Source organism: Chlamydotis macqueenii, chromosome 17 (genome assembly GCF_036417535.1).
Source record: "Chlamydotis macqueenii isolate bChlMac1 chromosome 17, bChlMac1.mat, whole genome shotgun sequence".
Classification (NCBI taxonomy): Eukaryota; Metazoa; Chordata; class Aves; order Otidiformes; family Otididae; genus Chlamydotis; species Chlamydotis macqueenii.
The window spans coordinates 8,324,597-8,352,590 of NC_141572.1; the positions used below are offsets into that span (position 1 = coordinate 8,324,597).

At 39.4% G+C, this 27,994-nt stretch overlaps 1 protein-coding gene across 4 annotated transcripts; it reads left to right on the forward strand.

The window, feature by feature from the left end:
- Positions 1 to 404: 404 nt before the first annotated feature.
- On the forward strand, positions 405 to 27,930 carry GOLGA3 (golgin A3). Of its 4 annotated transcripts, none has more exons than XM_086761292.1 (25): positions 405 to 517; positions 2,422 to 2,772; positions 5,923 to 6,204; positions 7,105 to 7,217; positions 7,709 to 8,394; positions 9,652 to 9,763; positions 11,398 to 11,704; positions 12,316 to 12,518; positions 12,890 to 13,027; positions 13,646 to 13,807; positions 14,605 to 14,973; positions 16,171 to 16,248; positions 17,258 to 17,521; positions 18,026 to 18,120; positions 18,827 to 19,043; positions 19,816 to 19,959; positions 20,593 to 20,790; positions 21,346 to 21,462; positions 21,967 to 22,106; positions 22,910 to 23,042; positions 23,260 to 23,382; positions 23,794 to 23,958; positions 24,965 to 25,128; positions 26,123 to 26,300; positions 27,072 to 27,930. In XM_086761292.1, exons 2-25 carry the CDS (start codon positions 2,640 to 2,642, stop codon positions 27,126 to 27,128), a joined length of 4,578 nt encoding a protein of 1,525 aa, XP_086617418.1. In that variant the 5' UTR covers positions 405 to 517; positions 2,422 to 2,639; the 3' UTR covers positions 27,129 to 27,930. The 4 variants fall into 4 exon arrangements, with proteins under 4 accessions (XP_086617418.1, XP_086617422.1, XP_086617420.1 ...); XM_086761296.1 differs by having other exon boundaries at positions 5,923 to 6,081; XM_086761293.1 differs by lacking the exon at positions 405 to 517 and adding an exon at positions 749 to 841.
- Positions 27,931 to 27,994: the final 64 nt, after the last annotated feature.

Sequence of the window (27,994 nt, forward strand, 5' to 3'; positions counted from 1 at the left end):
GGCCTCGGGGTCCTGCACGGAGGCCAGAAGCGGCCGGTAAGTCTCCCTCGGCCGGCCCGGCTCCGCCCCGCCGCGGCCTCCCTCAGGGGTGACACAGCCCGGCCGTTCCAGCCGGCCCCCGCGGCGGGGCCCCGGGCCGGCGCTAAGGGGAGCCCGGGGAGGAAAGCCGCTCCCTCTCCCTCCCACTCTCCGCTCCCGGAAGGGTCCGTCTGGAAAAGCCGCCGCCTCGCCAGCGGGCCCAGCGGCATCGGCCGCCTCTCCGGCTGCGCCAGGTCGCCGCGGCTCCCCGGCGAGGGGCGCGGGGCCCGGCCGTGCCGGGGCGGCGGGGGACGCGCTGGGTCCGGCCCGGCCCGGCCCGGCACGACCCGACCCGGCCCTCAGCAGTGCCGGCGCCCGGCTGGCGGGGGAGGGAGAACCGCGTTGCACCGCCGCGCCCTCCCCTCCGCTCCCCGCCCCTTCCCGGCAGAGGCAGCGCCACGTCTCGGGCAGGAGCCGGGCGCCAGGCGAGCGGCCCCAGGTCTGCGGGGTTCTCGCCGGGACGGGTGGCGGCGGGGCGCGGGGGCGGCTGGGGTCGGCCGGGCGCTGCTTCAGGCCGGGGCGTGCGCTCGGGGCTGCCCTCCCTCCCCGCGGCCTCCCGGGTTGCGGGGAGTCGCCCGGCCCGGCTCGGCTCGGCTCTGCTTCGTAGGCTGCGGCCCCGGGCCTGTGGGTGCCTTCACCGGCGCCCCAGAGAGGTGCCCCGGCCCCTGCCCAGGGACCCCTCGGCCGTGTCTCGCCAGGCGGCTCCCCAGCCTGGGGCCGGACGCCGTTGCCCTCCTGGTTGTTGGTGTTTTAAGCAAAATGGGTTGGTTTTGTACAGCTCCTTTCCCTGTGAGGTTATTGCTGGGTTCCCGTGGTGTGCGTACATCTCTGTGTGTGTCTGCCTGTGCTCAACACAGAGATACAAAAGGACTCTGAAGCCGAAGTGCTCTAACCTTTAATATTTGAGAATGAGTTGTACAGAAGAAAGCCGGTCTTTGTGACCCTGATTATTAAAAGGGGGTTTATGACAAAGATAACAAACCATCTAATGTTGGCTGGATTTTTCCAAGGTGTAAGCAGTCTAAATTGTGCTTGCCTTTTGTCTGTAACTCCTCTTTGTGACCTGTCATGTAGTATCTATTTGTGTACATCTGTTTGTATCTGTTTGACGTACAGTGGCTGTTCTTCCAGAAGTTTTACTCTAAGCTTTAGTATACAGAAAAGCTTTTAAAATCAATAACAAGTCACAGTGAAGGTATTAATGTTTCTGTTTGAAGGAAGTTTCTTTTTTAGAAATGTGCTCCAGGTTTCTGGCTCCTCTGCGGCTCACCAACATAAGGGTCATCTACATAATCGTTTAGTCCTGTGTGTCCTGAGCTGTTTGCAGCTTCAGTAGTGTTTTGGAGATGACCGGTGGTGCTGCTGGGCAGTTTGATACAGTAGTTACACAAGTACTCTCTGGAGATACGGAAGGAATGTTGCTCAGAATGTTTGTGTTCGTGTAAAAATGTAATTAAAGTATTCCTGACTTGACATTCTCCCCACAACCTCCCCCCTTTTTTTTACCTGGGAGCTTCATATGTTTCTTTAGTAAATAGGAACCATAGCACTTTGTAATCTGAATTCAGCTGTCAGTAACTATTTGAACAAAATTTAGATACTTGAAGTGACTGTGTACAACAGCTTCTGTCAGATTGCATTAGTTGGCTGGGCCTATACCCAAAGGTAAGATCTAAATGCCTGGAGAATCATTTGCAAATTCTATAAACTGTATTTGGAAATCCTCCTCTTGACTCACCAAAGGAGATGGCAGTGTTGAACTGCAGCCCAGGCCACCTTCTGACTGCCAACATGAGCAGTAGTTACGCTCTGTACAGTGATATATACTCGTTGCTCTGCAGACAAGTAAACAGTAATGATGTAATTCAGTTAAAAAAAAAATCTGAATTCCATGCTGCATTCTAACTAAAGTTACTGAAACTTACATGAGAATAGGTCCTTGAAATTAAATATATAGTATGAAAGTCCAGACTGTAATTTGCAAAGCAAAATACCACTCTGAATACTGGCTCGCTTATTAAAGCAGAGGCCAAAGAGGCATTTCCATTAAAAGGGACAGTGATCTTAAATCGGTTGTCTTGCTGAATATATCTTGTTGCATCATTACACTGGTGTATCAGTGCTACTAAAAAAAAAGTGATAATAATAAAACTGTTAACTAGATCACTTTTTATTCACAGCAGCTGGATACCTGGTTGTATTTCATTCTCTCTGCTATTACACTGTGTCCTGGTTCTGTGTGTTGCAGGTGGGCTGCGGGGTAATCTGTGAGAACTACTTGCTTTTTAACTCATTTTCAAAGCTGTAAGAAGTGTTTGTAAATTTACTATGTTTTGTTTCTAGAGGATGCAGCTCCTTGGTGATTACAACTTTGGCTGCGAGCTGTTGTCGTGATCTCCTGCAATTATTGGCTGCCTGCTGCACTCCAGCAGCTGTCAAGCTCAGAACTGTGCTCCTGTGTGTTGATGCTGTTGCTGATGGAGAGAAACAGGACTTTGTAGTTCACTTGGCGTCAAATTATTCGGAAGAAAAACTTTCCAGGAATCGGAATAATTTTTACCATGGACTCGTCGTCTGTCCAGCAGGACTTTAACTTGGAGAATAGAAGCAGTAATGGGGCCCCTAGCAGCTCTGAAGAACTTCTGGATTGTAAAGCCAAGTCAGATGTGCCAGTTACAACAGATGAAATTAACAGTAAGTTACTTCATATGTGCCAAATAATTTCCTAGTCTTACCCAGGCTTCCCTACAGCTACCTATTTTGTGTTCAGGTGAAGGACTTTTTTCCTTGAGGTCAGGTATTTCTTGTACAGCAGTTATAAGCAAGTTTGGTAAAGGCTATGGCTCTGTGTATGGGAAAACTCTTTTTGCTTCAAAACAAAACCAAACTGTTAAATACTCTTGGCTCTCAGTTGAGTATGTGCTGCTTAGGGTGTTACTCTGAGTTCTGATAGTGTTTCAAAGAGTATGTACCTGAAATTCACTAGAACTAATAATTCTGAAATTATTGTTGTAGAGTAAGCTTATGACTAGAGTACTTTCTTTTGGCAAAAAAAAATTTCTGGCAGAATTTGATTAGGCAAAAATAAAAAAGTACCCCAAAAGTCTCTGTAAACCTCTCTTTATGGAAAAGAGATGCTGGCATGTACTCCCCAAATTATCCCAAAATAACTTTTATATGTAGATGATCTCTTTAATGAAATAATTGTGCAGCTGTTTACAAGAAACTTAAGAGAGTGCTGATCTGAGTAGATTATAGAATCAAACTTAGGTTGGCAGGGACTTCTGTGGGTCGTCTAGTCCAACATCATGCACAGAGCAGACCTCGCTTTGAAGCTAGATCAGGTTGCTCAGGGCCTTGTCCTGTTGAATTCTGAAAATCTCCAGAGGGGGAGGTTCAACAGCCTCTCTACCCGTTCCAATATTTAATTGCTTTCATTGTGAAAATCTTTTCCTTATATTGAATTGAAATCTCCATGTTTCCACTACAGTTGTCTGAGGATATGCTGGTGTATAAGGATGTGGTGCTAGATGGGTGGAGGGGGTGTATGTGTTGCGGCTGCGTAGATACACAAAAGTATACGGGTTCCTTACGTAGGAGGCGGTGATCATGTGATGAAGTTGTTAGCCTTCTGCCTTCCTCTCATACCACAGATTTGTCATCTTGTCACAGGCAAGAAAGTGGAGGCCTGAGGCTTTATTTGCATTTCTTACACTACCAGTTATCAGACTGTGTTATCAGAGTGTAGTTATATGATGATTCATTCATCTTTTATGAAGTTGGAGATCACACCTTCCTGTCTTCTCCTGTGTTGGACATTGTCCAAACAATTGAATTGTGAATTATAAATAGATAGTGTGTCTTTCTAATGTTTTCAGTCTAATTGCATCTCCTCCCCCACTGTTCTAAAAAGTTATATTGACACTATTGCAATCAAATTACTTCAGTTCAAAGCAGCGTTCAGATTTTTAATGTCTCGTGGCTTCAGGAAGTTGCCAGGAAACAATTCCTCCAGAATTTTGCTCCAGCATGTCCTTTGTATATGTATACCACTCACAGCTGTGAAGATAGAAATGTAAAGAAAGTATAAACCTGATGCAGTAATAGCTGCAGAAGTAGTATTTCTGAATGTGTAAGGTATCTTCTTATTTTTAGCTTCTTGTGGATATTCTTAGCACTGACATCTATTTTAAATTTGGTTTTGACAATCTTTTAGTTTTAAAATGCCTTAAACTCTGACTTTGGATAGTCATTTAAAAAGCAGTCCTGTCCTCTGTCCTCCTTTGCGTCCTTGTTGCATCCATCCCTTCCATCATGCCTGTGTTTTTGTGATCACGTGGTGAACTGAATCAGGGAACTGATTCAGGCTACAATGGCCCGAGAATAACAAATACGATACTCAAAAGTGTTTTAATTAAAATCTTAGAGCCAGTGGATTTTGGCAACCTAAGGCTGAAAACTTTTTATTTTTACGCACATTCAGTTTGCTCCGAGCTGGTTCACTGTACAGATATCTGTGCTGACTTAAGGGAGGATGCACTGCAGAGGTGGGAACAAATGGTTAGGGATGGAAGTTTATGTTTTCCTCTTTAAATTACTCTGAAGTGAAATTTGACTGCACTTAAAAGGAAACTTTCTGCTTTCTTCAGTAACAAAAGGGAAAACAATTTAAAAGTCTTTTTTTTTGTTAACTTTTTCCCATATGGCTTATTTAATTTCACTTCAATGTTTTCCACATACCTAAATTATAATAGCTGTATTTTTGAATTGGTTTGCTTGCAGAAGTTTGTAGTGATTCATTATATGGGGGGAAAAAGGTTTAATAGCAATACGTTAATGGACTGGTCCAAATTAATAATTCAAGTTTTATTGAATTGTCGATTGTAATCAACTTCCTGGCTACAGAATATTTCTGCATATGAAACTCAGAAACAGTTTTGGGAGGATCTGTTTCTCAGTTCCGGTTTGTTTTTTTCTTTCCCCTCGTATCTTCTTTGAGCAGACTTAAAAAAAAAACAAACTGCTTGTTCAAGTCTGTAGCTCTGAGAGGCAGGAGAAATAGAAAGAGGAAACTTGATTTTTCCACTTGCAAATACATTGTGATCATAAATGTTAAATATTTTCAAACATATTTATGAAAAAATAATGAAATCTTCCATATTATTCCAAAGAGTTCGGTTATTCTGGTGATACATGGTGTGGGAATGAACAGAAAAACAGTGGCTGTTTCAAGACTGTGCTCATTTGAGCATAATAATGCATTTAAAGTTAGATACACAGTTTTGTTGCAGCAGCAATTTAATAAACATAAGTAGTTCCCAGCCAAGTGAAGCAGAAGTGTCTGAGCAATCCTCTGAAGTGTTGAACTCGTTTTGAAGATGCATTCTTCCTGATGGAAAAGAAAAATCCAATATTAGTAAGTAGGAATGAAATTGGCATTAAAGTGGTTCTTGAATTGCCTTTACAATTGGTAGACTTATTATTTTGGTACGTGTGGGCTTTGCTACCGGACTTTTGAGGAAGGTGTCCTATTTGAAAAAAATTTGAACTCGTTTTAAAATTGGGAAACTCTGCTTGGCCCAGGCTGGAAGTCAGGATGGTGGATGCTTTCTCCCCAGTGCCCAGCAGCATACCAAATAGCTGAATCATTCAGCACAAGCCCGCAGTTGCTGAGTCTTATTTGTAGTAGGTTGCCACTCGGTGCAACGCATATCACATTACTTACACTTGGTATTTCCATATTCTTACAGTCTAAAGGCAATAGTGATAGCATTGTATTTGGATGGAGGTCTGAAGATAAATGGGATGGCTTAAAGTGTAGCTCAGTAAAACTTTCTTTTGCAGCTACCGGTATTAACATCAACGAAGTGCCAAATGAAGAGGGAAGTCTGGAGATAAACAGCAAAGTGGACGCCTGCCAGAATGGGCCAGAGTTGCTCTTCCCTGACTCTCCTGTGTCTTTTGACCCCACCAGCAGTGCACAGGGTCAAGAGTCATCCCCAGGTGTGACTGGTTTCCATGACAGCCTAAGGAAGTCTCAGGGAACTAGTGCTGAGGGCATAGTTCTTAGAAAAGAAGCTTTGCAGTCTCTCAAACTAAGTCTTCCCATGCAAGAAACAGAATTGTGTAAGCATCTGTTTATGGTGGTGCCCCTGCTTTCTCTTGCTGCCTAAAGCTTTTTACTCTGAGCCTGGCTCTAGAATCCTGTAACATCATTTAAGCTTGGACTAAACTTTGCTTTTGCAGTAAGCTTTTACTTTGAACTACAATTAATTTTCTTTCAGTAAACCACCCTCTGCTGCAGCTAAGGCACGTGCCTTACCATTTAAAAATTGTTCTTACACTTGAGGGGAATTTATGCTTTCTAGGGCTGAAGCTATTCTGTTCTTCTTGATTATTAGGAATAACAGGTGACATTAAAAAAAAAACCAACAGCAGAACCAGGTGATTTTAAGCTAAGTAATAAACGGGGGAAGAGAAGAGCAGTAAAGAGGAGAGAAAGGAGGAGCTTTTGTATTGAAGTGTCTAATGCTGCAGGAGTTTTCTGAAATAACATATTTAAAAAGCCTTACTACAGGAAAGATTTAATATGAGTTAACAAAAAGAAAAAAAAATATATCTAGGGAACATCTTTCTCTGACCTGTAGGGAATGAGTGAACTGCACAGGACTTGCTTAGTTTTATAATCTTAGTACTGTCAGAAGTGCAGGACAGGTGAGATTAACTGACAGCAATAATTTTGTTCTTGCTGTATAGTCTCTTGCCATATATACATGGAGGAACTACAGCATTTGCAAACTGAACAATACACAGGCCTTATCAATGCTTACACAAGGATATATTAGAAGAGGGTTTTCTGAGGTGCATGCCACTGGGCTTTCCTTGCGTTCCTTGCTTAAGCATGAAGCATGTTGCTGATGGTGGAAGGGGCTTTTTCCTTTTGCATCAGATTTGCCTGTGTTGGAGTTTTCTCTTTGCCTGTGTCGGAGTTTTCTCTTTGCCTGTAAAGATATCTTTCACTTACAGGCTCAGCAGAGTCTTCGCTCCCATTGGAGAAAGAAGAACAAATAAGACTTCAAGCAAGAAGACGGCTAGAAGAACAGCTCAAACAATACAGAGTGAAGAGGCATCAAGAAAGAGTGAGTACCCCACTTCTAGATGCAGTGTGTTGTTGAGAAGCTCGAAAGCTTTATCCTTTCTGTGCTCTAAATTACTGTTGTCTCCGTTTGAAACATTCTGTAATTTTCTCAAATGTGAGAAAGCATTTTTTCCTTCTGCACATGTGAAATTTGGTTCTCTGTTACCTCATTGGTAACATACCATTTTATGCTACTTAGAATAGCGGGGAGGGGAGCCAAACCCAAAGCTTAACTAACCTAAATGTTCAATTTTTCCTATATTTTTCAGTTAGCTTTGAAGTGTACCTCAGTCATTTTCAACACGCGTATACTGAGCCTTGATAGGGTTGCTTACTGATGTAATTTACCTTGTTTATTAAATTATGCATATATTTAAATATGAATGTAAAAGTTTAGAGCTTTATGTATTAAGTTGTACAGCAAAATAAATCTTTGATGCTAGTTCAAATGTAACATTCTGAAATTTATCACTGACTCTTTGCTTCTTTTAGTCGAATCAGTCTACATCCAAAAACCGGCTCACCAGCACCTTAGATCCTGAGCTGATGTTAAATCCAGAAATCTTGCCAAGAGCTAGCACCGTAGCAATGACAAAAGAATACTCCTTTTTGCGGACCAGTGTCCCCAGAGGGCCAAAACTGGGTAGCTTGGGACTTCCAGCATCCTCAAAAGAGAGGAGGAGTTCAAAGTCTAAACCCGGTAAGATCCGGTCCTTGGCTGACTACAGAACTGAAGATTCAGGCTCTGGAAACACTACTGGGAATGTTGTGGCTACTGATTTATCTGGTGGGACTCTGAGGCAAAGCAGAAGTGGTCCAGCATCAGTTGTTTCTGAGATTAGTCTGCCCTCTGACATGGATGATCGAATAGAGAGTTCCTCCTTGGCAGGAGACAGCATTTCAGAAATTGATGGGAGTGAAGTGGGAAGCAGGCTGGATGGAAATGAGAGTGACAGCTCTACCTATAGCAGCGTGTCAGGGCTGTATAACAGTTTACAGAGTGCAGAAGGTAAACAGGGTATTCCATATACAATAAATGGTCAGAAGATACATCCTGATGCAATGGGGCAATTTCCTTCCATCAGTGAGGTGCTACAGGCTGCGGCAGTGGAGCATCAAGCCCAAGAGCAAGAAGTTAATGGGGAAGTACGCAGTAGGAGAGACAGTATTTCTAGCAGGTAAGAAAGATCACTGTACAGTGAGGCATTATACTTTCTTGGAATAGGCAGCCTCTATTACTCTTACCTTCTAACTTTGGATCCAGTTTTAACTTACATTCATTCTGTTCAAATATGTCATTAACTTACAGATTCTAAAAGAAACCAAAAGGTCACTTCACTTGAGTACCTGTTTACTAAGTATATCTTTAGAGAAAGATGTTTTAGCCACTGACAATATTTTAAACGTACTGCTAGCAGATGCTTTTATCTGTATTTACTTGTGAAGCAGGCATTTGTTCACTGAATCACTGATGTGGCATTGGTCTTTGAAGTCTGAAAGTGTAGACTTTACTGACTCAGTGATATTTATTATTGTCCTTTTCCTGATCTATGTATGTACCTTTCAGACCTCAGTTACGAAATGCCAAGAGTCTTGTCCTAGATACTCTTATCCTCTTCAGCTCTTTAGAATGAGATTTACTTAGTCTCACAAGCTTATGCATATATGGTAGGTATTAAACTGTGATTCAGCGAGCAGGATGACTGGTGAAGCCCTTAACAATGCAATTGTGGTTTTTATCAGTTGTCTGCAGATGCATGTTTTATATTTGCTAATTTTGAAATTACGTTGTTGGCTTTTTTTTTTTTCTTCATTGGAATAATGTTTAATGCCCTGAGATGTTAAGGTTAAATCAGTTGTTGACAATTATTCTAGCTTAGACTTAATTCTTACAGTAATGGGAGAGAGAAGATCTGTTTCTCTAGACTCCTTGGCTGTAGATCAGGGAAGGAGCATAAGGAATCCCTTGTACCAAATACCGATTCTTCCTTCTTTTGCAGCGGCCGTTGGTATTTCTCTATCTCTTTCACATTAAAGCAGACAATTGCAGATAATAGTTGTGGAGATTTTGTGCTCCTGTTATGTCCACTTGTCTGCCTATAATGGGATATGCAGATACAGAATATAATGAAGTCAACCATTGCACTTCTGTAAAATTACAAATATATGGGTGCTACACTAGATTCTAGTTGCTGCAAATATAAGAAACTAATGTATAAATCATTAGTGTGAATGTAATTTCTTTATCTCTTTGGATGGTAATGAAGGTAGTTTTATTGTGTTCTGGATCCATCACAAAGCCAGAAAAAAGTCCTAAATTCTAGGTCACATATGGAGTTTGAGTACATCTTAATTCCAGCTTCACTTTTCTTCCACTAGATGAGTGCTGTATTCTACAGTTCTTTTAACTGTGTACGTGCTGTCTCTGTCTCCAGTGTTTCTATGGAAAGCTCTATTGCGGGAACTCATGACGAAATGTTGCAGGTTCTGAAGGAGAAGATGAGACTTGAAGGGCAACTGGAAGCACTCTCACTAGAAGCTAATCAGGTAGAAAATGAATTTGAATTTCTGTATTTAGCAAATTATATTAATATGTTAATTAATTTTTAAGAGCCTCCTACTCATTACTTGTGGGAATTGTGTAAAAACATTGTTGAATAAGATGCTTTACAAGGATGATGTGGTGGGTTAACTGTGGCTGAACGCCAGGTGCCCCCCAAAGCTGCTCTGTCACTCCCCCTCCTCAGCTGGACAGGGGAGAGAAAAACTATAACAAAAGGCTCATGGATCGAGGTAAGGACAGGGAGATAACTCACTTACCATCACGGGCAAAACAGACTCAGCTTGGGGAAATCAGTTTAATTTCTTGCCAATCAAAGCAGAGTAGGATAATGAGAACTAAAACTAAATCTTAAAACACGTTCCCCCACGCTTCCCTTCTTCTTGAGCTCAACTTCATTCCCAATTTTCTCTACGTCCTCCCCTGCAGTGGAGGAAGACTCCTCACACTCTACCTCTGCTCTAGCATGAGGTCCCTCCCACAGGAAACAGTCCTCTACAAACTTCTCCAACATGAGTCCTTCCCACGGGCTGCAGTTCTTCATGAACTGCTCCAGCATGGATCCCTTCCACGAGATGCAGTCCTTCAGGAACAGACTGCTCCAGTACGTATCCCCCACAGGGTCACAAGTTCTGCCAGCAAACCTGCTCCAGTGTGGGCTCCTCGGTCCACAGGTCCTGCCAGGAGCCTGCTTCAGCGTAGGCATCCCACAGGACCACAGCCTTCTTTGTGCATCCTGCTCTGGCATGGGGTCCTCTGCAAGTGGATCTCTGCTCCAGCATGGACCTCCATGGGCTGCAGGAGGACAGCCTGCTTCACCATGGTCTTCAGCATGGGGTGCAGGGGAATTCTCCAGCACCTGGAGCACCTTCTCCTCCTCCTTCTTCACCAACCTTGGTGTTTACAGGGCTGTTTCTCTCACATATTCTCACTCTTCTCTCCGTTGTCGTTCTTCCACAGGTGTTTTCTTTCCCCTCTTAAATATGTTATTCCAGAGGTCCTACCACCATCACTGATGGGCTGGGCCTTGGCCGCTGATGGGTCCATCTTGCAGCTGGCTGCCATTGGCTCTGTTGGACATAGGGGAAGCTTCTAGCACCTCCTCACAGAAGCCACCCTTGTAGCGCCCCCACTACCAAAACGTTGGCATGCAAACCCAATACAGATGCTTAAGAGGATAAATAAAAAGTTAGTAAAGTCGTCAAAGGCTTTAAAGAAAAGTTCCTTTTTTTTTTTTTTAAATAAAAATGTCATATTAAAAGAGAGATGATAAATCCAGAGTAATGTTAGCAATGTCTATATATCTGTATTTTCTCTTTGTATTGATTGATGCTATAACATATATAATAGAAAGCATTCTTCCTTAAAGTGTGGAAACACACCTTATTAAAAATCCTCATGTGGTTACTGAAATACAGTGTTATACATCTTGTCTGTACTCCCCTCTGTATTTTCTTTGACTATTCAAAATATCTGCTAGGTGAGAGGTCACTCCACAAAAGAATTTTTTTACAAGCCAGTGGTCTTTGCCTTAGCAAAGCCATTTTGCTGGACATGTCCTTTAGTCAGCCATTAATGTATTTTCTCTTAAGATGTCTGTATTTTGATTGGACACATTCAGGCTCTCAAAGAGAAGACTGAGATGCAGGCCCAGCTAGCAGCTTTGAACATGAAGCTTCAGGCGCAGATGGAGCACAGCCAAAACAGCCAACAGAAGCAGGAATCTCTGAGCTCAGAAGTGGCCACATTAAAGCAGTCTTGCTGGGATCTGGAACGAGCTATGGCTGACCTGCAAAATACCTTGGAAGCAAAGAATGCTAGTTTGGCTTCTTCAAATAAAGATTTACAGTTAGCAGAGGAACAGTACCAAAGACTCCTGCTTAAGGTTGAAGATATGCAAAAAAATGTTCTCACCAGAGACAGCACAGGTGGGATGATGTAAATGTCAATCTTTAAAATTCATTATTCCATAAATCACTTTATTTCAGCGTAATTCTGAAGTCCAGGAAGAGAAGGAATTCTGTGTTTCATTGATGTCATACTAATAAAATAGTCTGAATTTTGAGTTGATTGGTTTTTATTTTGTCACAAGAAGTGCCACAATTTGCAAGCTGCCACTGCAAGCTTGGAGAGGGAGGCATAAATGTTTAGTCTAGTAACTGTTTGACAGTGGACTAACAGTTTTTAGAAAATTGTACAAATACTCGTTCATAATGATGACTCTACATGTCAGGATACCTGCTTCCTCATTTTTAGTTAGTTAGTGTTTTCTGTCTCTAAGGAACTATGAATGCTTATAGAAGTGATTAATTTATTTTATTTTTATTCTGCTTATGACATGATGCTTTGGCTTCTAGCACTTCCCCTCACTTTTGCAGGAAAAGCCAATCTTCATGTAATTAGGCATATATGGTTTTCTTCAAAAAGAAAGGGGGGGGGGAGAAAAAGCTATGAATATAGCAATAATCCTTGAAAATGTGTGCATAAAAATAGAACAATGGAGTGCGCCAGTCCAAGTTCTTTGTTTTTCTTTTTCTAGTTCATGATCTGCGACAGCAGTTGGCTTCCTTGCAGAACCAGCTTCAGAAGGTGCAATTGGAACGAACCACACTGACCAATAAGCTAAAGGCATCTGAAACAGAAATCACATCACTCCAAAATGTGCGGCAATGGTACCAGCAGCAGCTTGTACTAGCACAGGAGGCCCGTGTCAGGCTGCAGAGCGAGATGGCCAATATACAGGTATTATGATTTTCTTGCATGTAGGAGAACTGAGAATCTGTTCTTTATTTATGTTAGTTTTATTCAGAGGATATTGTTTATGAGCTCAGGCAGGAGTGCTGGTCTCACTTATGTATTCTTCAGGTGGAGAGCAGGGGGGCATGGTGTTTTGTTTTTCATTGTGAGGTGTTAGTTCACGTTAATGCTGAGGCATAAATTTAACCAAAGCACTTGCCTTCTGTGGATGAAGATCTGTAGTGCCATGAAAGTAGTAGCTAAGATTAGGCACAGATAGAGTCAACATTTTTTTTTTTCCTGAGACTCTTAAATTTGTTTGCTGAATTTTGACTGTTGGTATTAATCTGTGATATTTTTTTTTCCCCTCCCTTTAGGCTGGGCAAATGACTCAAGCAGGTATGCTGGAACATCTCAAACTAGAGAATGTGACGCTGTCTCAGCAGCTGACTGAAACCCAGCACAGATCCATTAAAGAAAAGGAACGTATTGCAGCACAGCTGCAAAATATTGAGGTATGGTGGTAGGTGGCCTTCATAAATTAGGTTCTGCCTAGGTTGTGTATTTAGGTTTTGCAAAATCAAGGCTATTCCATGAAAGTAACATAGAATTCTTACTAATTGATTCTGCATTCTAGAAACAGTAAATACTTCAGAGTATGTTCATGACATTATGTACAGTAAGAGGGAACAAGGCTATATGTTTCCCATTCCAAGGTGATACTTGCATTTTCAGCTCTGGCATTTATTTTTAGTTGAGCTTTAAAGGTGAATGTAAAAATTCTCCTTTGTCCATTCATGAACTTTTTCAAAAGAAAACTTAATTGGAAGTTAAGTCAGTAACATGCTTCTTAAGTGTGTGAAATTACTTGGTACGCAGGTTTGTCCTTCCTGCCCTCCAGGAAGAAAAAAAGGGTGAAATCTGAAATGCAGTGTACACACTTTCAAAGTACTTAGAACCTAAAATCCCATTGAATTTCAATGATATTCCTGCTTCTAAGTCTCAAAGGGCAGTAAAGCAGCAGGTTAGTGGAAGCACCCCATCTCCAGTGTTACTAATAGTAGCTGTGCATATGACAGATATTGCTATTTCATGGAAATTGTAAAAGTTGATTCCTTGCTTTTTCTGTGCAGGCTGACATGTTAGATCAAGAAGCCGCCTTCATGCAGATCCAGGAGGCTAAAACTATGGTGGAAGAAGACTTGCAGAGAAAACTAGAGGAGTTTGAGGATGAGAAAGAACAACTTCAGAAAATGGCGGATTCTGCAGCAACGTTGGAGCAAGAATTGGAACAGGTAGACTTTGTTGGCAGCTTCCCATGGGTTTTAAGGGAAATAATTATTTGGCTGAAAAGGCAATAGTAAATAGATACTGAGCTCTAAATTTTTTAAAACCTGTAAGATTGCTGCAGAGATGAAGTCCATATCAAAGTCATGCCGTCCCAGGTGAAAAAGCTCACTTTTTTAACCATCTCAGTAACAGTACATTTTTGAAATTTCAGACCTTTTGCCTTGTAGATGTTGGGGTTTTTTTAGTGAGTCCAGTATGTGATTATTCTAAGAGTAGACAAGAAACATAGATCCATGTTCAAAGTTGTTAGGCAGTCAGGATGTCTTTATATACACTTACAGTGTAATAAATCTGCACTTTGCCACAGTCCTGCTTTAACCTTGTAACGTTACAAAGGCAGCATGTCAGAGGCTGGAGTGAGATTAAGTATGTGATAGCTCAGTATTACAGTCAGTGTAATTCTGTTGCATTATCATGAATAACACTGAATTTATCCGGTATCTCTACCGAGGACATATTTTTCAAATAAAAAATGAGAATACTGTGAATCTTAAGAATTTTTTAGGTTTGTCATTCTGGTCAGTGCTTAGCCTGTGAGATTACAGATGCTGCGGAAGGCAATCAATGCAATTAACAGAGCAAATAGAGGAAGTGACTTAGGAAAGTTTTTAAAAAATATTTTCACCTTCTGTTATTTTCTCCTGTAAGCTAAAATATTAATTAAAACACTTTATTTTGATTTGAGTGTATTTGCAAAGATAACATTCATTTTGTATTAATTTAATCTTAAAATACTTCTCAGATCAAGTTGACTTTACATCAGCGAGATCTTCAGCTTGAATCTTTACAGCAAGAGCACCTAGACCTAATGAAGCAATTCACTCTGACCCAAGAGACATTGCACACCAAAGAGCAGTCCCTGGATGACCTGCAAACACAGTACGATGAACTGAAGGCCAGATTAGAAGAGTTCCAAAATGACGCTACTTCTAAAGATGATGTGATCCAATATTTGCAGAATGAGAAGATTGTCTTGGAAGTAGCTCTGCAGGCAGCAAAAGCAAGTGAAGAGAAACTTGACAAAGGAGCAACGCGCCTTGAAGAAGATACAGAAGTAGCATCAGAAATCTTGGAGCAACTGAGGCAAGAAATGGCAATCAAATCAAGCCAGGTAATGAATCCCTATAAAAGTATCTTATTTAAAGTAGCTGTTGCAGGTAAGAATTGCTGCAGGCACATGATGGAGCCAGTTATATGAGAGGAGATTGATACATGTGTGTTTGTATACATGTGTAGTTGCAAGATTCAGCTAGTGGGAATATTTTGATCAATTCTCTCATGTTTCCCTGTTGGTAGACTATCTGACACTTTACATACTGTTACATCATTGATGAGCTTACAGTTTAATATCCCTTGGTATCTATATGCGTTTATGCGTTTCTGTGGTATAGGATGGAAGCTGAGGTTAACTATCTGCCTGTTTCCAAGAGCCACCATCTTCCTAAAATCTACCAATTTAAAACACAGTAATTTGCTGTACAGATCACATTTTTTGAAGTAATTTTTTAGTGTGCTTTTGTGTGACACTGTGGGCCAAACATTTTCCTTATGCAGAAATTGGTCATGTTTAATTGTGCCTTCTCTTTTGAAACAGTATACCAGGGTCTGCCTGTGCATATTGCCGTATACCAACTGAGGCTTTTTTCTAGTCACTGAACTATTTTACAAGATCAAGCCTAATGCATATCCTTATTCTTTTTGTGGCTGCTTTAAATTATGGTGGCTCTTCCTTTCACACCTTAAGTTTGATAGTCGTGTATGCTTTGTATCTTTTAGAGTCCAAGCTCCATAGCAAGAGCTTTTCTTATTGAATACTGGTAATGATGAGCTCCTGGTAATCTTTACAGAGATTTCTTGTGAAGATAATAATGAGGCTTGATAGTATTACCAACAGAAGTATTGAGAAACTATGGAGATATATTTAACATAAAGACTGAGGTTTTTTTTTCCTTCAAAAAACGAGTTTGTTTTTTTCATTTGATCATGTATGTGTGAATGGGTGCCATCTGGATACAACATATGTACAGTAATGATGCACACTAAAATTTTAATGGCAGCATAAGGGGACTTCATGCATTCCTGAGGGTTGACAAGGCTCGTTATGTGGTGACCTGTGTGAATGTATTTCTGCATAAAACATTGTGTTATCTAACAGTGCCATTGAGATGCCTAGTCAGAAAAAGGATCCTCATTAGATTAAGCAATTGGTACAAGCATAGCAAAAGATACTGTCACTGCTTGAAATAATGTAGAATATGACATTTGGCATGTAAAGCAACATGTTTGCTTTTTTTTCCCCCTCTGGCAGGTAGAAAATCTGCAACGAGAAAATGCTAGCCTTAAAAAACAGGTTCAAAAAGTGAAGGAACAGTTCCTGCAGCAGAAGGTAAGCAAAAGCAAAGTATTTAAAATAACTAAAACCAAGGAATATTTTGTATTGTTTTTGGTTTTTTTTACAATGAAGGCATGTACTTCTGAGGGGTTTGTGAGGACACTTGAATCAATTTTCTGTATCAAAGAATTTTGTGACATAATTATGCAGTGTCTGTATGTTGTACAGTTGAATTTTTATCTGTAACTAATGTAAAAGCAGATCTACCACCAATTCATTCTTTCATTGGACATCAGGGATTTTGCCAAATGATCCACCATATAAAATCTCTCTTTGGTTTGTTGATACTAGGTTTGCTTTTGCAAAAGCACTCATGAAGATTTTCAAGTGTCATCATTTTCCTGCAGTTTTGAAAAACAATAGTTGCTTCAGTAATTAGATTGAAAAGAAGTCTTTTATTGCAAATTTAATTCTGAATTTACTTAGTTTTAAAACATTAATTTGATATGCCATTAGGGTTGCACATATGTGTCTTATGTATAGGATGGCACCATTAATTTACCGCTTGATTGCTTATTAACCTAATGCCAAAGATTGTTTTAGCTTATTAGGTTTAAGTTTGGGAAGGCTGTTTAAATTGTCAGTCACAGTTAAGCCTTCTCATCATGGCAAAAATTACTAATTGTGTGCATGGGATGGTTAATTTTTTATAATTAGTTTAGTTTTTAAAAAACACCCATACTTACTGCAGTTCCATAAAGAATGTGAAGAAGAGTATCCATACTGCTATAAACACTGCTACTCAGGTTTTTTATGAACTGCTGATGCATAGTGGTATTTGATATCTGGGCTTACAAAGAAATCTTTGAACCAGAGTAAGTGTGTTACAGAAGATGATACTGGTTTGTATTCTTTAGACACACGCACCGCTGCTGCCTGCCTTCCCCCTCCCCCACTTCCCGCAAAACTAAAATAATATCAGTAAATACTTTATAGTAAATTACTCTTAAGTTTAGAATGTTGTAACAGGTGATATTGTTCTCTTGGAACTCTTTTATCCAAGGTAATGGTGGAAGCTTATCGAAGAGATGCAAGTTCTAAGGACCAGCTGATTAGTGAACTGAAAGCTACGAAGAAGCGGCTGGACTCAGAAGTGAAAGAGTTAAAACGAGAGCTAGTGAAAATTCAAGTTGAAAAACAGTCACTGGAATCTGAACATTCAAAACTACAGAAGGAAGTATCTCAGGTTCACCAGCAGATGGTGGAAATAGAAAATCATCTTCAGTCAGTGCAGAAGGAACGAGATGATATGGAAACAAGCCTACAGGTATGGAAGGTTAAGCTTTGGACTTTGAGAGTGTTACATGCAGGATACATTGCTATTTCTATTAACTTTGAAAATAAACAGAATGATGACCTGCATGTTAAGGTTCTTGGTTACATATTTAATATTGTCTACATTTGAGCATATACTTACCAACATTCTGTAAATACATGGCTGCTTATTAACAGCTCATGTAAGTAGAGAGGAGCATGCTACAGGAGTGGTTAGAGGTGTGATGTGGAAGCCGTTTCCTTGGTCCTATAGCAAATTCCATCTGAGAGCAAAGACCAAACTAGAACTCTGTTCATAAGTTATGGTGGTGGCCACAGAGGGAAGAATTAAAGAAGAGATAAAAGGGAAAGAGAAAGGAGATGGAGAACCTTGGAACAGTTAATATTTAGAGATAGAAGTAATTTTGAAATTTAATGCTTATTCTTTTATAATCCAACATACAGCAAACATGCTTTTGTTCTTACTCTCATGGGTGCTCTTTTTCTTCCTATTAAGTCTTTGCAGTTTGATAAGGAACAAATGGCATCTCTTGCTGAGGCAAATCAGGTGTTAAAACAACAAGTAGAACAAATGCAAGAAGAAGCAAAAAAGTAAGTGTTCTTTTAGCTACAGCATTTTTTTTTCCTTATTCACCTCTCTAGCACTCACTCTTTTCCTATTCCGTGGTCTTTCCTTCTGGAAATTTAAATTGTGAGAGAGTCACAGAGAGTCATAGTTGTATCTATGGCAAAGTGTTGCTTGCATGCTGCATACGAGTTGCAGCTTCTCCTCTGATACTTATGCTTTTAACCAACACTCTGCCATACAACATACATTGGAGCTAATGCTAATTACTGTTCACTGAATTTTAGCCTTGACTGGCTAGAATGTTGGCGTTAAAGAGGAGGTGAGGTTGGTTTGTTTTTGTTTTTTTTTTTTTTTTGGTGATCACAAGGTTTTTATGATACCTGCCATATTCAGCAAGGATCTCAGATTGTATTGGATTCTTACTCTAAATTCTGTGTTGTTTTTCGAGAGTAGTATATATTCCTGCATTCTGGAGTTTTAATACTTCTGATAAAGACCTCTTAATTTACCATAAGTATTTTCTTAGAATCTTAGCAAGAGCCATCAAGGTATTGTCTTGGAAAGGGCCAAATTGTACCTTACCAACCTGATTGCTTTCTCTGATGAGATGGATGGCTCTGGAACTAGGGGAGAGAAGTGGATGTTGTATTTGCTGGGCCATGTGAAAAATTAATCTGTTTTCAGATTGTTTTTGTTTTACCTGATGTTTTGTTTTTCCTTTCACTCCAGGGCCATTACTGAGCAGAAACAGAAAATGAAGCGTCTAGGGTCAGATCTGACCAGTGCTCAGAAAGAGATGAAAGCAAAACATAAAGCCTATGAGAATGCAGTCGGCATTCTTAGTCGTCGGTTACAGGAGTCTCTCGCTGCAAAGGAATCTGCTGAAGCAGAGTTGAGCAAACTAAAAGCACAGATCACTGATGGTGGAAACAACCAGATTGCTCAAGTATGCAGGTGTCTTTTAACATTGTTAGTATAAAGATAGAGCTATTTTGTTATTAAATGTAAGTCTTGAAATATTATTTTACACTGAAGTGATAAAAATAATTGGAATATAAGGCTAGATAAGAACATGATCGCAGTGTTCTGAGCACTAAGAATTTCCTTAACTATATTTAAGAGAGGTGATTTGGCAGGCTTTGGTTTGGTGGGTTTTTTATTTATTTTACTTTTATCTTTCAGGTTACCAATTGTAGTCCAAGCTCAAGAGGATGATCAGCCTTAGTGCTAAATTTCCTGATTAATTTTTATTGTTGTTTTGGTTTTTGGGTTTTTTGTGTTTTTTTGTGGTTTTTTTTGTTTTTTTTTTTTTTCCATTTCTTGAAAGGCTCTGCATCTGAAGATGTTTTCAAAATTCTAACTGACTGCTTTTTTCACATTCACAGTAAGAAGTTCTTCAGGGTAGCCATAACTTACTCATATATGTTATGCCTCTGATTAAAAAAAAAAAAAAAAAACAACCAAAAAAAAAACACCAAACAAAAAACCAAAACAATTTACTGGAGGAAGCTCCAATTCCTTGGACCAATGGAGCAAGATATCAAATACACTAACAGCAGTAGCTGGATGCAAGGGTGGAAAGCTCTGAGAAAGAGCCTTACATGAAGCACTAGCACCTCATTTAATATTTGTTAGAGAAGAAGACTTTTTAGCAAAAACAAAATTACTCCTGTAGGTGGGTGATATATTAATCATGCTTGTGATCCCTTTATCTTTAGGAAAGGATTCAAGCTTTGGAGACAGAATTGCAAGCTGTTAGCAGCAGTAAGTTGATACTGGAAAAAGAGTTGCAAGAAGTGATTTCACTTACCAGCCAGGAGCTTGAAGAATACAGAGAGAAAGTGCTGGAACTTGAGGATGAGGTGATTGCTTGAATTTGCATGGTAGATGGGAAGGTGATAGTATAAAGTGCCTGAGAGGCAAGGAGAAATGTTAGTACCATAATTTTATTCCAACAGTGCAGGAAACAAGAATCTTGCATAGGAAATACTGTGTCAGTGTCACTCGCTAATTTTGCTGCCCTATACTGGTTCTTTGTGGTTTCATGAATCATTGTTGTGTAGGGGAAAAGAAGATGAGAGAGAAAAGTAGTTCCTGTATTAGATACCAGCTGTGCCTGCTCATAAGATGGTGAGGGTGCATGAATCATTATCTTTTGAAACTATTTAGAGTCATGGATCTCAGTGATTTTGAGGGCAAGGTGGTGGTGTTCAGTTGTAAAGTTGCACAAAAAAAAATTATATATATTGACTACTCTCGATCTGCACCTGTACAGTACTCCTGGATTCTGCTAGCAAGCATTTTAGTCTTCCAAAAGGAAAAAATACCTAACTGAACTTATTTTGAAGTGTTCATTTAAAAAAAGAAAAAAAGAAATCGCACTCTGGGAAAGCAAGACGTTTAATGAGTTTAGCTCACAACTTTTTTTGTGGTAGTAATCTGGAGTTGTTTGGTTTTGTTTGTCTGATATGTTTTTTTTTTTTCTTTGGCTATAGCTCCAGGAATCTAGAGGCTTCAGGAAGAAGATAAAACGTTTAGAAGAAATTAATAAGAAGTTGGCCCTTGAACTGGAGCATGAACGTGGAAAACTTGCAGGTCTTAGTCAGTCCAACGCTGCTTTGCGGGAGCACAACAATATCCTAGAAACAGCATTAGCAAAAAGAGAGGCAGACTTGGTACAACTGAATCTACAGGTATTTGACCTTTTGATACAGTACCTTAAGAAAGGAATTAGCTCTTATTTCTGGTAAGAGGATGTAGACATCTTCACTCATATGATACAAAGTTTGTGCATTTTCTCCAGATCCAGGTCTCCCATGTGTTGTGTAACAGCAGTAATATAGGTGGCTAGCCAAGAGATCAGAAATGAGACTCTGCACTAAACAGAGCTCTTTCTTTTGGAAAATAAAAACGAATGACACTAAAATATCTGCAATAGTGAAGGTGCGGCTCGTGTAAGTTTGTTGGAACATACAAACTGTGTTAAATATGGATTCATTGAGAGGAATGATTTTTATGCCAATAGTAATATACTCATGGGGTATAAGCAAATGGGAATATAGGCAATGAGCTAGCATTTAACCATAGCTACTTTTAATGTTGAAGGGTGAGGAAAGAGTTCTCGATGAACAGCAGAGAGAAGTTTTGCACTCCCTGCATTGGCTTCTGTTTGTATTTCCTCTACTGGCATTTCTGGTCTTCTAGTGAGCCCACACCAAATGTGTGTTCATTTTTGCAATGTGATACAGGTTCAAGCAGTCCTAAAGCGGAAAGAAGAAGAGGATCAGCAAATGCAACAACTTATTCAAGCTTTACAGGCTTCCTTAGAGAAAGAGAAGTCAAAAGTTAAAGACCTTCAGAAGCAGGTAATGGCTCATCTTTTGTTTTATTTGCTTAAAAGGTGATTTAAACGTAAAGTATTTGAAAAGTAGCTTGAAACAAAATGTATGCTTTTTAATAGACCGCTTCCTACAGGGTCTCTGTCATGATGGCCAGTGGCTGAAAGATCAGTTCATGTCTTTTTTTGTTGTGCCCTGTGTTAAGCATACTAATTGACTACCAGGAAAGTTCCATTCAGACTTGTAATGCATGGGATATATCCTGAAGTGATGATACTTCATCCAAAAATTAGCAACTGAAAAGCAGTCTAGCAAATGTGCTTCTTCCATTATATATAGTTATTAATTGCCATTAGCATTAATAAGGCTAACAACACTATTAAGTTTTTTAGACAAAAAGAGAAGTGTTAACAGATGCACAAGTTCTTTCTTTATTTTGTTTTGTACCCCTTTAGTCCAGCTCCCTTTATGATGCACCTACAATGACAAAACAAAGAAAAATTGCATTTTTTTTTTTTTTTTTCCTTGTAGGAAGCAGCAGCCAAAGCAGATGCAGCACATAACCGCCGTCATTACAGAGCTGCTATGCTTGAGCTCAGTGAAATCAAGAAAGAGCTACATGCCAAAGAACTGCTTGTCCAGGCCCTTCAGGCTGAAGTGGACAAACTGCAGTAAGTAAATGTCCAAGTTCTTAGAGAATAGTAAATAAATCCTCTGAAAAAGACATGAATTTTTGGTTTTGCCGCTGTGGAGTAGATTATGTTGAAATGTACCCCAGCTGAGCCTGACCATAAGATGCATGTTTAGACACTAGGCAAATACTTGCATTTTTCTGTCTCTGGATAATTCAGTTGGACCTGACGTGTGTGCTCTATTTAGGCTTCAGCGTCTGCTTTTTTTACAGTTTCAACACAGGTTTCTACTATTTCATGTTGCTACTACCAACTACATGCTACTTCATATATATCCTGTTATTCTTCTCTCTTTCACATCCCTGAGGAACTACATAGAGGATGAATTTGATTGTTGAATATATTCCACAATATATTAAAATTAAATTTGTTTTCTTGCATAGAACATATTTTCTTAAATTATAAGAAATTGAGACCTACATGAGCATGGATGTAATGTTAACCCTGTTCCTCTAAAACGAAAGCAAAATTGTTGACGCGTTTGGTTTAGTTTTTTTTTTTTACTGCATAATCTATTGTTTGTAAAGGGACTATTACCAGTGCTCAAGGAGGGGTGTTTTGTTTTTTCTTTTTTTTTTTTGCAATATTTAATGATATATTCATGCATCTGTCTCATATAAAATCTTTCTGTGATGTAACTTGTGCTGTGGATGTGTTGTCAAAGCTAACTAACCAGGTTCCATGCACTGTCCTGTTATTTTGGTTACATAGCTAACCCAGTGAAGTACTTGCTTTAAAGGACAGATTGAATAACTGTTGTGTCTGCTAATCCTGCTGTGCAGGGTAGAGGATGAAAAGCATTCCCAGGAGCTATCACAGTTTCAGCAAGAGCTGGCAGAAGCCAGGTCTCAGCTTCAACTTCTACAGAAGAAGCTGGATGACAAGCTTGGTGAACAGCCTATAGTAAGCCAAGAGGTAAAAACTGCATATTTACTGTGTTTATCCATATTTATAATGCATTGCGTATTTTCATTTGTCTTTAATTCAGCATTTTTTAATGAAGTTTTGCTAGGTTTTCTTAGAACCATGAAGGGTTCAGGAGACATAGATAATAATATATTTCGGATTTTTGTGCTTGATTGCATCTATAGAGAATTCTAAAGATACTTTCTTCTCCCCCCGGCCCTGGTAGGTGGAAGACCTCAAGTGGGAAGTAGAACAAAAAGAAAGAGAAATTGAAACACTTAAGCAGCAGTTGGATATGAGTGAACAGCGCAGCCACAAGGAGTTAGAAGGGATACAAGTTGTTTTACAGGTATTTAATTTAACTGGTGGAGATTGTGATAGATAACTGGTATTGCTGTAGGGGGATAATTAAAACAATATTTTTATTGTTTAAAAGCATACTTATGCTGATACTTTCCTGATACTTTTAAAATAAGTTTTTATTCATAAAAACTTATTCACTGTGGCTTTACTTCTCTGTTTTACTTTGACTGTGCTGTTAGCTTCTTATTTCCTTCACCTTAAACCATCAAAATAGACTGCTGACCTTTTTTAATCTAATTTCTGTTTTTCTGCCAGGGCAAATTGGTTTCAAATGGCAGTGTTGTGTTGTTTCTTTTTCTAGTTTCCCCTGGAAACTTAAAAAAAAATGATAAAAATATTTGTTGGCTGGAATTTTTATACTGTTTCCCTGTATCACACTGACTCTCTTCCCATTTAGAATATCAAGACTGAGTTGGAAATGGTGAGGGAAGACCTGTCAGTGACTCAGAAGGATAAGTTTATGCTGCAGGCTAAAGTGACTGAACTGAAGAACAGCATGAAGTCACTGCTGCAGCAGAACCAGCAACTGAAGTTGGACCTGAAGCATGGCAAGATGAAGAAGGTATTTAAATAGGAAGAATACACGTTGTAGGGTACTGGAAAATACTCCACTAATGCTCTTAAATTAAAATACCAGAAAATATTCTGCTGTAGGAGACCTAGTGAAAACTCTGAACTGAAATGCCTGCCTGTGATACAGACTTACTGATGTTCTGATATTTAAATGATAAATACAGGAAGACTTGCAGGCAAAAGTAACTGTACTGATCTTGTTACTTCAGAAATCTTTGTGTTTAGCGTATTATCTTAAATTTACGTTTTGACTTATAATAATAAAGCAAAAAAAGGTAGCACTTAAATGAATCATAGGCAAATATGGAGTTAATACCATCGTAGTGTTCATGTGTCTGTCCTTTCTGTACTGTCTAGTTTTTCATTCTTCCACAATTTCGACAGATAATTATTAGTGATTTCTTTTGAGTTTTCTGATTTGTGACTAGTACATAGAAAATGCAGTACTAGTAGATCTCTTGCTCTTTCCCTCCCTGAAGTAATTCACTCACTCAGTGAGACAGAATTTTGTATGGAAGCCTCCATTTAATTCTTTTAGACATTGATCCTGATACCTCATCCTGCAGGTTCCAGAATTCCTGAAAGGATTTCTTTGATTGTACTTAACTAAGGGTTTTTTTGTTGTTGTTGTTTTGTTTTGTTTTTTTTTTCTGAATTGTTCTCTTAACTATACTGAAAGAATGTTATTAAATGTTGTTGTGAAGATCCAAGTCATTTGCTTTGAATCCTTCCTATTTTATTTCTTTAGTAGAGTGAGTTCTTGAGTAGGTCCTTCTAGATGCTGTTTGTTTACTTCTGAGCATGGCTAGCAGATGATGTTAGGTTAGGAACTTTTGCTTGTTACCCATGAGACTTAACATGCATGTGCTTCTGATTCCTGCTCTGTAACGGAGATACGTACCAGTACTGTGATGTGAGCCTTTTTATGTGGTAGAAATGACACTGATGAAATAACTTAATTGTATTTCTGGCTCTTCTTTTTTTCCTTTAACCAGAAGAAGGAACTGAAAGGAGAGAATAACTCTTCAAATCCTGTGACTCCAGTCAAGATTCCTGATTGTCCAGTGCCTGCTGCCTTGCTGGAAGAACTCTTGAAACCACCGACAGCTGTGAGCAAGGAGCCTTTAAAAAATCTGAACAGCTGTCTCCGGCAATTAAAGTATGACCTGTTATTTTCAACCATATTAAATAATCTTAAAAATGTTTCCAAGAAACCAGCTGCCAGCCTAAGGAAAAAAGGATTTGCAAAATGAATTCTTTTCCTCTTATTTGGACTATATTTAGGACAGTAGGATGTTCTGTCATTATAAGTGCTTGCTTATATGGTAGTGAAATAGGGAAGGAAACCTTTGCAATAAAATAGACAAAATCTCCATCCTAAATCATACACAGCAGAACAAACCAGAAACAGCTATTTCTAGTTGTTCTTGATGTTGGAAAAGGTGGTGTTTTTCTCCCTTTCCAGCATCAGAAAGGCTGCTCGTAATAGGAGCCCAGGCACTGTATTAGTAAGAAACCTCTACAGAGGAGGTTTTCTGCCAAAAATGTGTTTTCAGATCTTCCATTACAAGGTTGCACATGAGATTCTGAGCAGGAAAGCTACAATTTCAGGAAGGCAGGGAGTTCAGGTTATTAGGAGAGCTGAGCTACTATTACCACCTCAGTTGATGTTTGAGGGGGGTAGGCCTGTGATAATGTTCTGTGATCCTGTACTACCAGTCGCTTCACTAAGTTAGTGTCCAACTAAAGTCATAATGTGTTTATCTAGTTATTTTTATGTTCTGCTTTCCTCATCTCTGCCTCCCATGTTGTCTTTTATACTGCAAGAGTACCACGATCATCAGGTTGCAGTCACTAAGTGCCTTTACTGAGGAAGCAGTGCTTGCATCATCCCTGGCAATGAGTATGCACTGCAAAGGAGCTGCTGCATTGTTCCCCCTTACTTTTTAATGAAGTATATTGTACTTGGTTTGCTCTTAAATTAAAGAAAGACAATACCTAAGCTTTCTGTAGATGTCTTTCTCTTGTATACAGCTATAGCTTAGTCCTGGGGTAGGCATCAAGAATCAGAAAAGTAATTTTCTGATCCTGCATTTAGCAGTTAGCTTTCTACTTGTTAATTTTTGCTTTTTTGTTCTCAATACTTTCAAAAGGCAAGAAATGGACAGCCTTCAGCGTCAGATGGAGGAACACACCATTACAGTGCATGAATCAATGTCTTCGTGGACTCAGATTGAGGGGCAGCTAATGGACCTTACCTCTACTAGTCCTGCAACTGCATCAGACCAGCAAGAGATTCCTACTGTAGATGAAAAGAAACAGAATTGTAGTGTTAGTGACAAGGAAGCTTTGACGCTATAATCTCCTTATCTTTCTTCCTGTTGCTTTAAGTATACAAACAAATCTTTATCAGAATTATTTATTTCATTTTAAAAAATGGTGTTCAGAGTTGTGCTTTTGCCTGTAGAAGCAAAGGGCATGGTTTTGAGAAACCGGTATAATATTAAATGCAGAACATGCTGTTCCAAGGGTTTGTTTGAAACCGTACCATAATAATTCTGTCATGTTGGAGACTGACAAGTGGTAAATCTAGCTCATTTTGGGGTTTAGTAAGAGATTCAGATGAAGGTTTAAAATGAGATCAAGAGGAGCATCTGTTTCCAGGTCTGTATCTGTTCAATCTGGATGAGTTTGTTAAGGAATGACTGTTAATTACGTAACATCTGGATTTGGTGGTGGTTTGTTTGTTTTTTTTTTTTTAATTAGGGGAGGGGAGAGGTGTTGTTTTCCCCCATCTTGGGTTGTATCCAGATGACAGGGAAAAATAAGTTCTGTTCATGTTCAGCCATGAGCAGTGGTTGAGAACTGGATATTCTGAGCGTCCTCTCCCCTCCCTCCTGTAATCACTTATTTTTGAAATTCAGATCACAGATATCTGTATTTAAAGAAAAAATTTTCATTTGAAGCTATTTCTAGTTATGAAGATGAGCTCTGACCTATAGTAAAAGAAACAGGACTGCAAAGACAAGCAATGCAGACCAGTATGTATCTTTGGCAGATTTGCCTGGGATGATTTCTGAAGTATCAGTTTTTCTCTTACAGTCACAGGCCAGTAGGGAGCTTTGCTTCACTGCACAAACACTTCTTGCACCTTTTTAGTTCAACTTTTGAAGTAGATGCCCTTGAAAGAGGTATGTGTGTAACTATATATATATATATATAAGAAAAAATGATTTTCTGACTTTGAATATCTGTTTTAATATGCTTATATACTGTAAGTTAAGGCTGACATGAGGGTTTGTTTTTTGTTACTGTCATTATTTTAATGTTACATTTACATTTGCTGTTTTTTGACATACTGTACAAATGGCTTAGGGAAATTAGCCCCTATAGCCAGAGCTTTTAGAAATGTAATTATTTTTACTTTAAAAACCAAAATTATAATGCCTATAAAATTATTATTTTTATTTGTTTTATCTTTTCCCACACACTTCCCCTACTTTTTGCTCCCTCTATTACAAGGTGTCCACCATTAATGGAAATGTTGGTACTGTGGCAGCCCCTCTACAGAGCTCCTTGACTACATAATTCTTAAAGCAGCCCACTTTAGATTCCTTCACCTCTGGTCCCGTTGCTCCATGTGGTTCGTAGCACAGGGATAAGCCCACGCTCTCCTCATTCAAAAATTCAGTGGGGAGGTGCTGCTTCACCTAGTGTGCTAAGTGCTAAAGCACAAATCAAAATACACATGACAGATTATTTTGGAAGATTTAGCAGCAGCTCATGCATTAGCATGTTTTTGTCTTTAAAACATAAAGAAAACAGGTCAATTATATCCACTATAGTTTGGCATTTAAATAAAAAATCTAGTAAGTACAAGTAGATGAAGTGGCTGGGGAAAAACAAAACAAAACAAAAATTCTAGTTCATATATTTTTCCAAAGAAACTGTTGCTGCTGTTTGGTTGTTGCAGGGTTGGGGGGCAATGATGGCTGTTTGCTTAGCAGTAAAGCAAAAAATAAGCA